We start from the raw sequence: 19,373 nt of genomic DNA on the forward strand, positions 1-19,373 counted from the left end.
GAGGGAAGATTGTTTTAATTAATTCCATTCACACTTTTCAAAATATAAAGAAGTTATTTGCTCCAGTTTATTACGATATTTATTAGGATATCAAAAATTTTATAAATGTGTATTCTTAGTTTGATTCAAGGCTGGTTTTCATGTGGTTTTCCCCATAGTACTAAATACAGCACTAAATAATATACATATAAATACTCACTTAGGTCTATAGTTTTCATGAAGATTTTTGTCATGTTTTTACTATTCCAGTATATATTTATATTTAGTGGAATAGTGCACGTGTGTTACGACATTGTGTGTTAGCGATTAACGCAATTTAAAGATAAGATATGTAAATAAAATTTAGTACATATTTAAAAAACATAATTAAATATTCATAGCAATTTATAAAAAATGAGCACCGTTATTCTAAAAGAAGCGTGAGTAATTCCTAATAATTTCTTAAAATAACGTTATTAAGTTTATTTTATGAATAATAAGACACTAAGAAAATATTTTTAAATATAAATTTAAATAAATTTGTATGCTTTTAAATAAGAAGGTTTTAATATGTTATTTATATGATATGCTATATCTATTTGTTTCCTATGAAATATTTTAATAAACATTCATTCGTTATTCATTATATTGAATTATATGCGATATAATTAGCATATATTACTAGTATCATTTCAGATCACAGATACTATGTATTTATGCATTAAAACCTCGTTTGGAAAAAGATTCTGGTATGAAAATATGATTTGTGTACATGTATTTAGCTAATTATGTTCAATTCCAGGTTCGAAGTTGAATCCAAACATGGTGCATTTTATACAGGAGGAAATGTTCAAGTATGTTGACTAAAAAATACATATTATTTATTTTTCTTTCCCTTATCATTTAATTGTTACTTTGCATTATAGTGGAGTACAAATGGACAATATATGTTCTGCCAAAAATATGGTACTGTTTCTATATTATCAGTAAAGAGTGGTACAGTAATATCTTATTTGGGAGGAAGCAATAGCAATGAAGAGGAAGATACAATCAACACATTTATTGCAAGTAATAATGACTTAAACATCATTACACATCACAAAAGTGGTCTTTTTAAATTATGGAACTGGAAAGGTACATAACATTGTATAATATATAAATATATAACATTACTTAATTTTATTATGAATAATTAATTAAATACAATAATATGCATACTATTATTACAGATAATAAATTAATTAAACTATGGAAATCTATTCATAAGGGTCCTGTAGTTCGTATTGCTCATTCTATTGAAAGAAATTTGATGGCTTCTGGAGGTAGTGATGGTACAGTCAGATTATGGAATTTACAACATCATACTTGTACTCATAATCTAAAAGGAATTCAGGGAGTAATAAGGTATTCATTTTAAACAAAATATTATATTTTCATATTATTTATAAAAATTTTAGACATATTTCATAATAAAATATGAAATCATATATTTGAATGAGAAATGTGACTATGCAAACATTTTCTAAAAATTGCATGTATTTAAATGATATATTAAAGATTTATAATTTGTATTATCTTTTGTTTTTAATAAAATGTGTATATTTTTCAATAATTTTATAAATGTTACAAATTTTGAGTTATTATAACAAACATTATTATTTTACATATGGAACAGAATCACTGAATGCATACTGCTGTAAAACATGCTGTAATTCTTTTAATTCATATAAATTTTGCAATATTCTGTAATATATTTCAAAAATTGAAAATCAGATGTAAAATTTTAAATTAACAAATTGTGTGGAAATTGGTTTTTATGATCACTCATTTCTTTTGCTATCATTGCTCATTTCTTTGCTATTTTCAATTACATCATTTTAAGATATATAATGTATAGTATATGAATTTTTATAAAATTTGTGAAATATAATATAATTTTAGTATTTTAGTTTTTTATCCAAATATTGAAAAAGAGCTTATCTTTGCTGCTGGCGATGATATCAAAATCCATGGATGGAATATTAAAACTGGTAAAGAAGAAATTATACTTTCTGGACATTTCAGTAAAGTTACTTCTTTATCTTTTCTCAAGGACAAGAATTATTTAGTTAGGTAATATATTGAAAGTACATTTCTTATCTTATATATTACTAAATATAAAATTTGTGATATGTATAATGCACATTGGTTTTATATAGTTCAGGAAGGGATAGAGTACTTATTTTATGGAATCTTTCTTCTGGATCACCAATACGAGTTTTACCAGTTTATGAGGAAATAGAAGATATATTTATAATACCTAAAAATATGTTACTACCCTTTTATAACAAAGATGAAAATGCTATACATGTTGCTGCTGCAGGAGAAAAAGGTGCAATCATACATTTTTCAATATTTATATGGATTAAATTAATATTTGTCAATTTTTTTGTCAAGAATATTTACATCTTATTTGGCTGTTCCAAAATTTTGTTTTTTTTTTTAAATATAATTTATATATTTTTTAGAATAATACAAATTTATAAATAATAATTAAATATTTATTTTGTAATCCAAATTCCCTTAGGAGTTGTAAAAATTTGGGAGATGAAGACTGGTAAAGAAGTATATGTGCAAAAAAATTCCATGGTATCAGCTGCGAAGGAAACAGGATCTCTATCAATTATACATTTACTTTATAATGATAGTAGTAATAACTTTGCTGTAGTTACGGTTGATCATAATATAATTATCCATTCATTAGAAACATTTGATTGCCTGAAACAGGTAAATTCGTTTTTTAAAAATAATAATAAAATTGATATTTTATATAATAGGCAGGTTCTATAATGAATACAATTTTTATTGTTATAGTTAGTAGGTTACAGTGATGAAATTTTAGATATTGTATATCTTGGAGATAATGAGAGTCATATAGCTATTGCTACAAATAGTTGTGATATAAAACTGTACAATATTTCAACTATGAATTGCGAATTGCTATGTGGTCATACAGATATTGTGTTATCTCTTGCTACTACACTTGCAAATGCCTATTTACTTATTTCTTCAGCAAAGGTATATATTGTATACATTTCATAAATTATTATTGAATTGAAATATATATATAGTTGCGAAAATTGCTTTAATGTAAGAAAAAATATTTATGAAATATATATGAAATTTTTAATAATGTTTCATAATTTATAGGACAATAGTATTCGAGTATGGCTTATGGATAAACAAACAACTAAAGTATCTTGCATTGCATCTGCTACTAGACATACTGCTCCCATTGGTTCTGTAGCAATTTCTCAAATGTCTGTAAAATTTTTTGCTTCTGTCAGTCAAGATTCATGTCTTAAATTATGGAACTTATCAAATAATATTAATTTTAAAGGTAAACAAAATACCTTTTTATATCATAAATTATTATTTCTATCACTTAGTGTTATTTTATGTGTTCAATGATTGCAGACACATGCTCTCTAAATGTTGCTCATACAACATTGGCTCATCAAAAAGATATTAATAGCGTGAATATTTCACCAAATGATAAATTAATTGCTACTGGATCACAAGATAAAACAGCTAAGGTATAATACATAAAATTCATTGTACATCAAAATATAGGATGTTTCTTTTAACACGTTGACTGCCATGACACCCGTATTCGGGTGTCAGCAAAGTTTCTGGTCAGGCCACGTAACCCATATTCGGGTGTCGCTTATTTGACTACTTGCGAAGGATCACCGTAGGTGTTCGAAAAGATATTCCATAATAATAAAACTGTTGAATTGTTATAAAAGTAATACGAAAATGGTTTATTAAAAAAATTATTTAGAATCTAAAACTTTAAAGCATACATAGCTGAGGTTGGTCGGGACAATTTGGTCAATAAGTTGTTGTTTTCTTCAAATTCATTTGTGTCTTTATTCGGTCCATTCGACGCCTTTTATTTGCATAACATAGTTTGCATGCGCGTCTAATGCTTCTTCCGAAATTTTCACTGCTATCTGACTCACTAAGAAATAAGTTTTCAATTTTTCTTTTCGACATTATAACGAATTAGGGCAGAGATTTTAAGTTATACCATTCGTTGCTCGGGCAAGATTCAAACTGATTTTTTAGAAAATGGAGAAATGAGAAACAAATGCGAAGGAATGGAAACAAAAGAAATGAGAGGTAAGACCACCAGTTGAGCGACTCGCATTATGAAAATGTCGATGAGAGTAACGAGCAGAGAACGCTTGGTACTGCTACACGCGTGGCCTGACAGAGATTTTTTTGAAAACAGGCGTGGCAGTCAATGTGTTAAATGGGAAGAGTGGAATATCCTCTGATAAAATATTTCATTTTTGTTAACATAAGACATAATATTCGAAAATTGAACGGATATTTATATGGATATAATGTTTATTTTATATATCTTCATAGACATTTTATATGTACTGTATTATTCGTTATGGTGCATAATATTGCTCTATAATGTTAGTATTAAATTTTTTTACTATTAATTACTAGTCTTCTAAATCCTATATATATCATTAGCTTCTGAAATACTGTATACAACTTCATTTCAATATAAATGCACTACTTAAGAAACTATCTCTGTTAAAAATACTTTGAAACATACTCTAAATGTTATAGTTATGGTCTGCAGATGATTTACAATTACTTGGTGTATTTCGTGGTCACCGTAGAGGAGTTTGGTGTGTTCGATTTTCACCTATAGATCAGGTACTTTTGACGACATCGGCAGATTCTACAATAAAACTTTGGTCGCTGACAGAACTTCAGTGTTTAAAAGTAATTATAATTATTTATTTGTTACTAATTGTTATTAAATTAGTATAACTCAATTATTTTTATTAAAATATATATTTATCATTATTGATAATTTTTTCTGTATGATAGACTCTTGAAGGCCATGAATCGTCAGTATTAAAAGCAGAATTCTTATCACGAGGAATGCAAATAATTACTGCAAGTGGAGATGGTCTTTTGAAGCTTTGGAATATTAAGACATCCGAATGTGCATGTACTTTAGAACAGCATGAGAGTCGCGTATGGACACTCGCAGGTGAATATTATTTTAACGTTTTTCAATTAATATATTATATTTATTATATCATACTTTAATTGTAGTTAGTAAAAATGAGAAAACTATTATCAGTGGTGGAAGCGATTCATTGCTAGTTATTTGGAAAGATGTAACTGAAGAAAATAAAATAAAAGCTGCAATGAAATTAGAACAACTTGCATTGGAAGAACAAAAACTAGCAAATTTACTACAAGCAAATAAATTAACATCTGCGTTAAACATAGCTTTAAAGTTAGAACGTCCTTTCCAAGTTCTCAAAATTGTAGAAAGTAAGTTTTAATTACGTATTATCAATATAAGCATGCATCATTTAATATAACTTCTTATATAATTATATACTGGATGATTCACTTAACTATAAATATCTTAAATTATACATTATATGGAAAATAGATTTGCGTGATATTAAGAAAGTATTAAATAGCACACTTCTTTTTATGAACAAGAAAGTTTTAAAAAGGATCTTGAAAAAGGTTAACATTTTCTAAAATATAATATACTTCTTATTTCTTATTATATGCATATATTCTTATTGTCTTTAAACTTAACCATTGATAAGATATTTTACTTTTAATTAGAGAACTCAGAATAATGAAGCAATACAATCTTTAATTTTAAAAAATTGTAGCTAAAGTCAAATTAAGTCTATATGCTCCTAAATATTAAAACACATTAGCATACATAATCATAAAAACGGTAGAAGTTTCAACCAAAGTTCTTTCGATAAATAAAGATCTTATGTATCCGTTCCTTTTTCTTATTTTATTTTGGAAAAGGTGTTTCTTTCCCACTGAGCTCTTTAATTAAAATAAACTTTGTTAAGTGGAACTGTTATTGAAATGTTTAATATTATGTAAAGTAAATTTTCAAGAAAAAGAGTAGTTATGTCACTAACGGTTAACTCCTTCCGGACGTAATTTCTGTGGTATTGGTCTCTCCAATATTACAATTCCGGGTAATAATCGAACTTTGTCCGGCAAGAGTTAATGTTACATGTGAAGATAAAGTGAATCATTTTACGTAAATTAATAATTGAACGGGAACTTTTTCGTTCTTCTTATGTTTTTTATTTTTCATCTATCAGCCATTTTAAAGGAAAATAATTGCCACTTTGAAGAAACAATTCGTGACTTAAAACCAATTTATAAAGAAGAGTTATTGAAGTGTGCTGTTACATGGAATGTCAATAGTAAAAATTGTCAAGTTGCTCAGGTGAGTTTTCACATAATTGAATATGTTATTCCTTCAAATAAGAAATTTGATTATAATTTTACATGTTTCTGTAATGTTCATGATTAATAGGTAGTCATAAATGCTTTAATGATGGAAATGGAAAATTTGGAATTCCAAACAAAATTAACTTCTACATTGGAATCTGTGATACCATATACTGAACGCCATTATATAAGAATTACAAAATTGTTACAAAATCTACATTTACTTACTTATACTCTCAATCGTATGAAACCACGTATTACGTCCATAAATATAAACTAAATGTATAACTAACAACTTGTATAAATTTCGTAACTTTATTTTTCATAACTTTCTTTTCTACATACCACACATGTGTATGTATGTGAATGCTTTTTATAGTAAATGGATGTAGATGGAGAATTTTTGTAGATAGCAGTGTTAGTTATTTAATATGTGAACAGCACATACCAAAATATTTGTAAATTTCGAAGAGTTTTTTTCTATTATAACTATAATATAAACTTATATTTCAAGAAAGTACAAAATTTCGTGACTTCTTTTATTATGGTATGGTACTTTCAACATACTCTGTATACCTTGTGTACAATACCAACTTAGTATTATATACAAGCACCTGAGTGTTCACTTTATAAAAGAATACTGTAAGTGGGAGGAATGGTTGGGTAATATTTGGTTTCTAGCTAATTTACTCAAGACCATGCATGTATATTCAAGAAAGAATCAGTCCAAGTTTATTAGTGAAACAGATAAGTCATCAGGAAACGTAAGATGGCCTTAAGAAGAATTTGTTCTTTCGTGTCTTTTATTTATATACTACAACTTTTACATTTAAATACATCTGCTATGTAAGTTATACTTAATTAAATCCATTCCTTTAATTTTTATTAAATTTAGTGACTCTAGTCTTGTAGTTAGAAATATCACTCAATTTTATATCTATGTGAAAAAGTTTGTTTAAGTAAAGCTTATTAACTTACTGAAAGCTTAATGAAGCTATTTATTTAAATAAATCTACATATTAATCTTATTTTCTACAATTTTAAATAAATACAAATTTTTATATAGTTACTAGCACAGATCAGTATCATGAAAAGACATCATCTTCATCCTAATAAAGTATATATTATAAAATGTCCAAAACTATAATTTAGTTATGTATATTACTGAATACATATTTAATATAATTTTTGTATATAAAAATTTTTGTGGCACTGGATAAATAGTGGTAAAAAGCTACTTTTTTTTAATTAATTTGGACACTAAAAAGTCTAAAAAAAAACATATTTTGTAAAAAATATTTATAAATACTATCTATTTGCATGCATAACTATTTAAAATATCTAAAAATATTTATAAGTGCTATCTATTTCCATGTATATTTTGTATGCAAATACATAACTAAATTTTGAAACACTTGTGTAAACATTAGTATTCAAAGTTGATTACATTAATCTTTAAATTATTGAAATTATATTTTCAACATTATTATATATTATATTATTTTATTTATACAGTTTTATATTATTTTATCTATATCTGAATTATTGTATGATTAAACAGCATGAATGAGGTAATTTACAAATAAAGATAAATTAAGAAAAGTATCTTTACTCTTCCATAATTTATCTATATTTATTATAGCTTTAATTATAATTGCAGTAATTATTACATTTTTATTTATAATTTTCTAACTTTCATAATTTTTATGTTGAATTAATAATAAATTTTAATTATAAAATAAGGCTACATACTCCTCCCTCTCTCTTTCTTATTTTGTGAAAATAAAGTATATGTATTATATTCAATATTACATTTCATCAACCAATTAAACTGTTTTATACTACATGTATATGCATATACCGTTAAATTACGTACATCAGAAGAAAAAAAAGATTCTGAATCATGATACGCAATTTTATGAAGAAAAATATTGATAACTTACATAAACAGTTAAATGTTTGATGTCATAAATTAATATGCTCATGTGGTAGATAAGATTTTATTGTTGAGATTGGTATTAAAGTCTTGATTAGAGCATTAATATTCGATCGTATTAGTTAATAAAAATTTTTTACTTGTCACACTAAATATCAGAATAAATAATGTAGATGATAAAATATGATACTTAATGATATTATAAACAAAATATGATAAATAGGTTAAAAATTTTATAATTTTTTAAGGTACTTATCTATACTTATTCTTATCTTATAAACTATGAAATATAATATATTTTTCATATCTGTTTATAAAGTTTATTTTAGTTGTGTTTATTCATATTTATTTCATGAAATAATCATATATCCATAGTAAACTATCATTGCTATGCTTTTCAGAAATATTTCAACTTGCAATAACAAAGAAATTCTTTTTATAATGTAGAGTCACATGCATTGCATTATGTCACCAGCATTAGTACAAAGCAACAATGAACTATTCTTACTACTTAGTAACGTCTGGAATTTTAATTCAAGGACTTTCTTTGAAAGCAGTTTTATCTTTTTACGTACTGAAGTATAACTAAATATCACTAACAAATATATACTATTGGTACTACTAATTAAAATATCAACTATAATATTATATATATTTTTATAAATTTTTTACAGAACTTTTTTATAACATTATTAATACTTTTTACTATTAGAAGTTTAAATAATATTACTAAGCTTCTGGAGGCATAGCTTTTTATGTGTATATGAAATTACATAAATTTCTTACAGATTAGAGAGCTGTCCAATATTAAGTAGTAGCAGCTCTATGACACAAACTGAACTTTTACAAGAATTGACAAATAATTGTCGTTATGATAAAATGACTAGACCACCAGGAGAAATTAATTCTACAGACCCAATTAACATATATACCAGGGCTTATATTTATACAATTAGATCTAATATGGCAAAAACACTGGTAGCTTGTGTTATAATTATATTTTATAACTTATATAATTTCTAATATTTGTTCTGCGTACATCTATAAAATAATAATATTGTTTTATATCCTTTATAAATATATATATAAAAATATTTTTTACAGCAATTTGATGTACACATGATGTTGCAATTTAGATATCTGGATAACAGGTTAAAATTTTCAAACATTGCTCCATATTTAAATCAACTATATGGTGGACAATTTGCGCATGATTTAATTTGGACACCTACTGTATATGTTTCTAATGAGCCCAGTTCTGCTATAATGGGAAATAGTGTGAAAGATATACTTGTTTCAATAGACCCATCAGGCATGGTCATACTGAATACTAGGTTTGTAAATATAAATTTACTTAATATTTTAAAAATAATATATTACGTTATCAAATATAATATTCATTCAACATCTTTATGTTTTATTCATTAATAATAATTTATAATAATTCAAATATAAAGTAAAATTAGCATAAATATGAAGCAATAAAAACATAATGTAAAGTAATAAAAAATGATTAAAAAATATCATTTATTATAAGTTTATTCTTTATTCTGCACTTTTTAATATGCTCTTTTATTTTAATTTTAATATAATATTTGTATAACTTAAAAATCTTTTTAGTTCATTGAATAAAAGTTTAATTACAGTAATATTTATGTTGTTGCAATTATTTGTTGCAATATTTAATTGATTATAAATTAATTTTTCCAATTTACGTTGCAGGAAGAGTAAACTAAACTATCTATAAACAATTAAATAGGTATTTTAATGAACTATATCATGACAAAAATATAATTTATTACTGAATTATTTAAAAGTTAGAATTCAATTATTCAAAATAAGATTAATATGTAAAAATATGTACAACATGCAACACATATTTTATGGCATGTAATAGTATAAAATTAATTATATATTTTTTTGTTCATTTTAATATAAAATAATACAATCTGTATAAATGGAAAGCCGATCAAAATCGGCTTTACGATGTGTTGTAAAATATTAAATTCCATTTGATTGTGCAAAATTTTTGAAATGAGAAGATACTTTTCCTTCCAACATGAACTCATGCTAATTACTGTATGATTATTGTTTACAGAGTTATATCAATTAAAAAATCAACAACTTTTTAGTGAAAATTTAATGATCCTTTAATTTTACTGTCTAATATATATCAGAGATTATTTAAAAGATGCTCTATTGTTGAAAGTTAAAAGCTTGCAATATTGCTTGTTTTAAAAGTAAAAATTATATTAAGATTTAACAAATTTTGAATGTTACATATAATGTTACTTTTATAATTTTCTTTCATTGTATTCACAATAAAAATAATAACATAATATGTAATACATAACTCATCCTTATATAATCTTATCTGCATAATAAACGTGATATATAAACTTTTATAGGTTGCAAGCTACTCTTAACTGTGGGCTTCGTTTGGAGAAATTTCCGTTTGATGTACAAGAATGTCCTCTTGTCTTTGAAAGCTGTAGGATGTCATAGTTATTGTACTACTACAATGTCAGCTATTTTATTCAACTGTGCTCCTTGGAATGAATGGAATTTTTACCTACAGGGACACACAATGTGCATGATATGGTGTTATATTGGGACCAAGATCCAATCATACTTGCAGACGAATTACACTTAACTGAATATAAGCTTTTTGACAAATGGGTTAACACATCAGAAGTATTTTATACTACATCGCAGCAACATTATGGTCATTTTGGCATGTATTTTTGTTATATGTAGTAAATAATATCTTAAAACTATTTTAATTGATAATCATTTGTATTTATAGCTGGTAATTTCAGTTCAATTAGTATAACATTTAAATTAGCACGCGAGATGGGATTTTTTATGATGGACTATTACATTCCATCTATACTAATAGTAGTCATTTCTTGGGTATCTTTTTGGTTACATATGGATGCGAGTCCTCCACGAATAGTGTTAGGTGATATATTTAAAAGGTGTATAACTTACTTTATGGGTGTTGATATTATAAGATAAATAATTAATTAAAATTTCTGTATCTAGGAACAAATACTATTTTGACATTTATGACTCTTGCATCCAAAGTAGAGAACTCTCTGCCAAAAGTTTCTTATATAAAAGCCAGTGAAATATGGTTTTTGGGTTGTACAATATTTTTATTTGCAGCAATGGTTGAATTTGCTTTTGTTAATACAATTTATCGACGGAAGTATGTATATGTTGTATATGGATATTACAAATATGAAATCTCATACTTCATACATCACTTACTGGTTATTAATAATTTTGAAATTATGTTTAGGAAAAATGTTCCCTTGAAAAAGGTAAATAGTAAATACATATTAAAATCAACGTTAACACCAAAACTGGCTCGAAAACAATTTCAAAAGAACACTACAGGATTAGAACGATCACGGTCTTGGTCATCACTTGATAATGCAAACACCAGTGAACAAGATTATTCAAGTCAAAATTACCTTACTGTGCATGTAAATATACAAATATATTATAGGAAAACATATCAAAGTATACGTAAGTTCTGTATTCATTCTTCATAGCAACTGTACTTTTATATTGCAGAGTTTTCCAAGTACTCTCAATATTCCTTCTGTTAAAATTGAAGAAGATAAAGATCAAGAATGTTCTATTGGGAGCATTATGACTGTTAATAGTACATCATCACCAAAACCTTTTCAACGAAGAGCAACTCTTGCACAGTTACATAATTTTACAACAATGACTCCACAAGAAATTGCTCAATGGATTGACAGACGTAGCAGAATTGTATTTCCTGTGGCTTTCATTATATTTAACATTCTTTATTGGTCTTTTATTTGGATATAAAAATGTTATAAATAGATTAAATATATAAGAAGTAATTTTTTTTTATTACATTGAAAATTACTAAGAAATTCTTGAATAATTACGAAAACTAACGAGTTGCATTTATGTAATTTAGCTGTATAAACTTTTAAATAGAAAAGTTGTTTTCTATAGTACGCGTACATATGTGATTGTTACTATGTGGTAGTTGTTTATTTATTTTATATAAATTGTTTTTAATGGAGAAAATAGATTATAAATAAATATAAAATATTATGACAGAAGACTATTAATTCATAATTTAAATCTTCATTCGTTCATTTCTTATTATTTTGAGTTGCATCAACCGCCGGGATTGTTATTAGTTCATTAGTGATTGGTTTGGTATAATCGATTGGCATTGATTTTCAAACTAACAGTAAGTATATACATATAGTGATAAACGAAAATATCAGTAGACTAGATTGCTAACGTTATGTGCCATAGTCGTATCCTTCGTAGGCAGGTTTATGTGTTGCGAGTTATGAGGGTACGTGGTCATGAGTGTAGGTTACAGATTACAGGATATAGTGAGTACAATGCAACGTAGTTCTACAAATACATACGTGCTTATACAACAGAGCACGGTTGTATACGAGTGAGATCACTAACATATAATGAAATATGCATATACATATGTATTATGTAGATAGATCCTTATACGTATACATTTGGCCTTCAGATGTTTCATTCGTCCGAATGAATTAGTTCGTCAGAACTCAGAGCTCAAAACGTGGCCAGAAAGTCAAAAGTCAGAACCTAAAACGCTCATCCACTGTAAACTCTAACAGACGCAGTCTCACTTCAAAACGTAAAAAAGAGATGGCAACTTCAATATTAAATATCTCATGAACTATTAATCGTCGGCGCTCTGCCTCTAAATCTTCAACTGTCAGCTTTAGTTTCCGATGTTTTACTATCGTGTAAAGGTTTATCAAAACATCATGTTATAATTCAGTATTTTACATCGTTAGTAAAATTTTGTACCTGTTTTGCAATTTTATAACTAATACTAATCGTGAACTTACGTAATTCTCAAATGATGGATTTGTACATGTATATAATAACATTTTATTTTATATAAATTTGTAAATATTATTTTTATTACTAAATAATTTAAAATAATTTACAAAATAAGCTGATATATGTACATACATACATTCTCATATACATATTATATAAATTAGAAAAATATTTGTTTTTCAAAGTTTGTGCATTAACAATTATGAAACAATATTTTTGTAAACAAAATATATTACTGTAAATTTAAATATTATATAATAAAATACATATATACATATATATAAAAGTTTGTGTATACCCCAATACATAATTATAATCATATTTTTATAGAATGTTTTTATATATCAGAAGATTGTTATGTATCCAATTTAAAATAAGATAATAACTATAATTATATAGTTTTTTAAATTAGTAATACAATTACAATATTCCTTATGATATGAATATTACAATATCCTGATTATATTAATTATTTTGAATATGTGTTAGACACATGGTATGTAGTACACATATATAGAACAAGTTTATTTATTTTTGAAAACAAAAATTGGCTAAGTTTTGTGAAAATAAGTGCAAGAAGGTTCAAATCATTTTTAATAAATATATATTTGTTTTATCTGATTATCTAATTTCTGAATGCCTATAGTATCATTTAATCAGGAAATATCATACTTATCTTTTTTTAAATATCATTATTGGAATAACAAAAATTAGTATCACCTAATATTTGTATAAATACAGTTTATATACTATTGAAAATTAAGATTGTAATAGTGTGAAATACTTACCAAAGATATTTCATAAAACTTAGGCATAAATGTAACAATAAACTCAACATATAAAAATAATATTTGTCCTATTTGAATTTGTTTATCTTTATCACAAAATTTCAGCATATATATTTTTATTAAAAAAAATTGATCGTTATAATTAATAAATTATTATAAAAATAGAATGATGTACATACAATAGTACAAGATACTTACCAATATATATATAGATATACAAATCAATTTTTGACACTAGATCTACTGAGCTTTAATATGCACCTACATATATATACTTCATTAAAATTAATGTAATATATGTAATATATGTATTTATGTTTCTATCTAAGTAAAACATTTGCATATTTTTAGTAATTGCAAAAACAAAAAATCTGATATCAATCAGTTTGGTAGCCTTATACATTATATATATTATATATTGTATATATAATGTATAAGACTACCAATATATACATTGTATATATAATATATATATTATAGTATAATAGTATTAATAAAAATTATGTATGTAAGATTTTGTACATACGTACAAAAATAGTTGCAACTGGACAATTTCAAATAGGACAAACACTTTTATCATTTTTTTATTCCTTACTTTCATATCCTAATTTCTTCTCCTATGGAACATTTCAGAAGAATATTATATTTCAGGATTCAAGACAGTTAATTGAATTCTATGATACTGGAACATCCGAAGGATAGAATCCAAAATTAGATCGTAATTGTTCTAACAAGACAAATGTAAGAATAGTCTGTGGAGCTAATCTGATAAATGCAGGTATGTAGCCCTAAAATAAAATAATCAATATATTTTTAAACTCATATGCTTGAAATTTTGTTTTATAAGAATACATTAACAGAAAGATTATTATTTGAATAAACACATTTAGATATGATATATATAAATAAATTGAATCATATAATTAAGAAAATTATAATTACAACATAAATACTTTATGATATAAAATAGATTAAAAATGTAAAACTTAGAATACATAATCTTCCTTCTTAAGTAGATACATATGTAGTTTCATTAGAAGATTAGATGTACACATGAATTATTTTCCTTTATATATCAATAAAAACGAATATTCTGTTATGGATAAACAATTTGGCACTTCTAAATATATATTCTTATTGCATTGCAAATACATGCAGAGATAAAAATTAAATTCAAACAGATACAAAACGTTTTCTACACTTTATATAATTATGTCATGACTATGCATTTAATAATAGTAAAACAACTATTATTAAACTATCTGAAACATATATAACTAATTTCTTCTATAAATATATTCAATCAATGTCATTACTGTAAACTACATGTAAAGTAAAAAAAGATGTTTCATTTACAATGGAGAGTAATAATTTAACTGAACACGTTGTGATTAAAAAATATATATGCCTATTGAATTAAGTGTATTATTTATATAGATTATTTAACTCCAAGCATTCAGTGATCAAAAGGTTAAGTAGGAAAAAAGAAAGCTATAAATTACAGGAACTGTACAAGGTTCTAAGGGTATACAAAATCACTTTAATTCTTAATTATTATGATGAATTTAAATGTCTAAATATAAACTTTCTGTCCAAATTAATTATTCTAAAAAATCTATAAAAAGCTTTCTCTAATTACTAATTCTAAACGTTTATCTTTAATTTATCTCAAATGTGTTTACTCAGACATACTATAATCTTCCCATTATTAGGATATTATGATATAGAAGTATCTAGGAAAAACTAATTCAATACATAAAAAGAAACTTACTTTAAAAAATGCAAATGGTCCAAGCTTAGCAGTATACAAAAATAGATCCATCAAATTCTATAAAACATTACATAAATAAATCTCTATTACATTAATACTACGTTATTCACTTAATTTTATTTTTACAATAAAAATTTTTACCTTAAATTCTCCTGGGTTAGCATTCATTGCTCGTGTTTTTAAAACATCCAAAGGTTGTGTAAGAGTTGTAGCTACAGCACCCTTGTATAGGAATAAAACATTAACTGAGAATGCATAAAATAATATGGTATGTATTGCCTACTACTATCTGCTACTATCTACTACTATTTATATAAATCTTGTGTTATTATATTAGTATCATTGTATAAAAGAACTGCAAGCCTGTATATATATAATTTATATGAAATGTATTATTACATTTACATGAATTGTAATACATACATATGATTATATGAAATAGTATGAAATAATAATAATAATAATGTTTGTTACATAATATCTTATGTTTTTAAAGTTCATGTAATAAAAAAAAATTGTTGTTTGAATTACACCATGTTTATGGTTACTACTCTTTTCCAAATTTGAATATATTATTTAAATATACTTACTGCACATACACTTGACACAACATGAGTTATAGGATTATCTTTAAAATAACCACTTTGTAACAACATAATTTTAACTTGATCATAAAAGCTCAGTTGTCCAATTGTCATTAATGCAGCTCTTAATGTTGCTGTAGAGCATCCACTAAATAAATGACTTACTCCTTCTTGCTGAATTACTCGTATTATTCCATCTAGAGCATGCTTATAACTATAATAAAATTTATTACTAAATAACAAAAGCAAAAGTAAATTAAGATAGTAACTTAGACCCTTACTTTCGCCTTAGTTGTGATGGAAGTTTTATATCATTTTGCATGCGTACATTAATTACATCTCCCGGTGTTCCAAGAACACCACCAGCTGCGCCAGAGAATCCAGCCAATAATAATTTTTGGTAAAATAATAATGATTGTCCAGATGTTTCAAATGTTTGTTTACCTACCTATATATATAAATATAATATATCCAAATGAGTAATATAATGTAATAACTCAAATAGTAACATAGAAAAGATAAATATACAATCAAATCATAAGAAAATAGATATTATAAGTAAATAATACATATAATGGGATTTAATTTAATTTAATTTAAATTTACTTCATATGCTCCAAATCTCATTGTAGAATATGTAAGTTGACGAAGCAGAGAAGCACTTAATCCATTGTACAAAGCTAAAATTCCCTGATTTTGTATTATAGATGTAGTTAATCGTGCTATAGATAGCTTGCCTTCTTGTTGTGTTTGTAAGTGCACCTATAAATGTGTGGTGTGTAAATGAAATGCTATTGCATTTCAGTACATCACAAAATTTTTTTAAAATTATAAAGCTCACAGCTTGCTTAACACGATATTTGAAATTCAAAATATAATTAGTATATTTAATTGTTAATTACTTAATTACAATCATAAAAAAAGAGGGGTTGAAACTTATGTTATATTTATTTATGAATTTAGTAATAAAAATACCTTTAACAAATCTAAAGGATGAGTAACACAAGCAGCACCTGCAGAGGAAAGCCCACCAAAATACCACCGCGACACTTTTTTTGTTTTATCAGTCATGTTTTCTGTGTTTTATGCTTTCATAAAACAAGTAAAAATGAGACATTTGATAAATAATTAATAAATGAAACTACTTAAAATAAAATGTAATTAACACATTTACTTATTTTTATATTTTTACATATTGGTTTAGGATTACATATATGTATAAACTGTATATATATGAGTTATACATATATACATACATAAATTAAAATGTATACATATGTAAAATATATACATACATAAATTAAGAAAGTGAATGATTAAACTATTAATAATTTTTAAAGTACTAAAATTAATTATTGATATATATATGTAAAGTATATATAGTATATATAATATTAATGTGATATGTAATTACTACTCTTAAAAAATAAACTAATTATTGTAGATATTAAAGGAATTATAATGTACATATACGTCATGTTTGTGCGCGCGCTCGCGTGATTTTTAGTTATGTGTGTATGCATATATACTTCTAGAAGAAAAAGATGATTATTTTAATTATAATATTTTTTAAACAATAAGTTAAATTGAAAACACAATTATTAATTGATAAATTATTTAAGACATTTATGTAAAAAGATTTACGCAAATTTTTAAATAAAAGTTGGAACATTTTTACGAAATTCACATATTTATAACTGATTATATATACATAGCGCCTAAAAATTGTTATAGTTAAATAACTTGTTATTAATATACTTTAACATATAAAATAATCATGATAATGTTTTAACATAATTATCTTCATAAAAATTTGATGATTCTTGAACATATATTTCGATTTGTCTCATAAATTTAAAATTTAAATGATTTCATTTAAGCGTTGTTACGAAACATTATATAAGCTATATTTATACCGCATATATATGTGTGTCAAGTATGTTTAATCAGGATACATTGATAATTAATTCTATTAGCGGTATGTAAGTAGAACATCCGTATTACTTCTGTGCACACTTGTACATTCAATTTAATATAAACATATGATATCTTCAGTAAATTAAGTATAAAAGAGAACTTATTAATTATATCGTAAAAGTTTACCACATGGAGATTATTTTTTATTAATTTCTAATGATAAGAATTAAAAAATAATTATGGTAATCTTTCATAATCACTAACAAATCAAAATAACAAAAAAATATAGATAAGATAAAGACAAAAAAATGAAGGAAAAGAATGAATAATAGAGTATAATGTAAGGAAGCTACTTACTATAAATTGTATCATTAATAGAACTTTCAAATTATTCTTGATTAGTAAGTATACCCGGCAATATCTAAACTCTGACTGACGTAATGTCCAAAATCAGTTAACAGTGCTGGAAAGTTGGTGAACGCGCACGCATCAGCTGATAGCCACGTGTTATACCACCTCCTGTCGAAACTGGAACTCCTTTTCATCGATATGCTTACTTTTAAGAATGGTTATATTTCTCTTAGCAAAATTAAAAATTATTTGCAAACAAGTGTTTGGACATTAGAAAACATAAATTTTTTATATATGAATCTATATGTATATAAATACTATATACCCATATTTATGTGAAATGTAAAAAAAAAGACTCGTATAAAAAAAATTGAGTATTTATATACATGTTGCAATTATTTTTCAAAAAGATGTACATTATAAGCGGTAGTATTCTATATATTATACATATATAATGTCGTTATTATTTGTTAGTCTTTAATCATCTTTTTGCATTTTCATATTATTTGATTAACGCTAGGATATTTTTATACGATTAAAATTTTTATGGATGTTTTTTTATTTATATTACTTTCCAACGATTTTTATGAACTTTTATTATAACTATACAATTATTAATGTAACGATCCATTACATAATTTGCAGAAATACATTATTTGTACAAAGTTCAACAAGTATTGAAATAATAATATGCAAATATGTTTGTAGAATTCTTGTAAATGTGCTATTGGAATATTATTGGCTGTTATTAGTTAATTTATAATTTATATGTACATTAATTTTAATATTAAATTACTAAAATTACAGTATGTTAAATATTAAAATTTATTTTTCTGTATATTAATTCAACATAATGTATC

The 19,373-nt window shown here is 24.8% G+C and overlaps 3 protein-coding genes across 8 annotated transcripts; 2 read left to right on the plus strand and 1 right to left on the minus strand.

Annotated features, from left to right (window-relative positions):
• Window positions 1–192: 192 nt before the first annotated feature.
• Window positions 193–6,580, plus strand: LOC122572606 (transducin beta-like protein 3). Its single transcript, XM_043737758.1, has 15 exons — window positions 193–419; window positions 782–833; window positions 906–1,113; window positions 1,209–1,383; window positions 1,921–2,091; window positions 2,178–2,350; window positions 2,546–2,745; window positions 2,833–3,036; window positions 3,169–3,358; window positions 3,436–3,554; window positions 4,609–4,767; window positions 4,876–5,041; window positions 5,107–5,331; window positions 6,147–6,274; window positions 6,365–6,580. The coding sequence occupies exons 1-15, from the start codon at window positions 394–396 to the stop codon at window positions 6,557–6,559; spliced, it is 2,391 nt and encodes a 796-aa protein (XP_043593693.1). The 5' UTR covers window positions 193–393; the 3' UTR covers window positions 6,560–6,580.
• A 306-nt stretch (window positions 6,581–6,886) lies between these two features.
• Window positions 6,887–12,324, plus strand: LOC122572610 (pH-sensitive chloride channel 2-like). 6 transcript variants are annotated; one of them, XM_043737764.1, is made up of 10 exons: window positions 8,026–8,463; window positions 8,663–8,830; window positions 9,004–9,193; window positions 9,320–9,549; window positions 10,624–10,706; window positions 10,794–10,949; window positions 11,022–11,177; window positions 11,261–11,426; window positions 11,520–11,706; window positions 11,798–12,324. In XM_043737764.1, exons 3-10 carry the CDS (start codon window positions 9,041–9,043, stop codon window positions 12,059–12,061), a joined length of 1,395 nt encoding a protein of 464 aa, XP_043593699.1. In that variant the 5' UTR covers window positions 8,026–8,463; window positions 8,663–8,830; window positions 9,004–9,040; the 3' UTR covers window positions 12,062–12,324. The 6 variants fall into 6 exon arrangements, with proteins under 6 accessions (XP_043593696.1, XP_043593697.1, XP_043593701.1 ...); XM_043737761.1 differs by lacking the exons at window positions 8,026–8,463; window positions 8,663–8,830 and adding an exon at window positions 6,887–7,125; XM_043737762.1 differs by lacking the exons at window positions 8,026–8,463; window positions 8,663–8,830 and adding an exon at window positions 6,887–7,125 and having other exon boundaries at window positions 9,004–9,139.
• A 1,052-nt stretch (window positions 12,325–13,376) lies between these two features.
• LOC122572612 (mitochondrial dicarboxylate carrier) lies at window positions 13,377–18,677 on the minus strand. The gene is made up of 8 exons (XM_043737768.1): window positions 18,520–18,677; window positions 17,221–17,333; window positions 16,852–17,007; window positions 16,527–16,693; window positions 16,252–16,459; window positions 15,803–15,883; window positions 15,662–15,718; window positions 13,377–14,678 (listed from the first exon to the last, which is right to left on the minus strand). The coding sequence occupies exons 2-8, from the start codon at window positions 17,314–17,316 to the stop codon at window positions 14,565–14,567; spliced, it is 879 nt and encodes a 292-aa protein (XP_043593703.1). The 5' UTR covers window positions 17,317–17,333; window positions 18,520–18,677; the 3' UTR covers window positions 13,377–14,564.
• Between the last annotated feature and the right edge of the window lie 696 nt (window positions 18,678–19,373).

Source organism: Bombus pyrosoma, linkage group LG11, assembly GCF_014825855.1.
Source record: "Bombus pyrosoma isolate SC7728 linkage group LG11, ASM1482585v1, whole genome shotgun sequence".
Classification (NCBI taxonomy): Eukaryota; Metazoa; Arthropoda; class Insecta; order Hymenoptera; family Apidae; genus Bombus; species Bombus pyrosoma.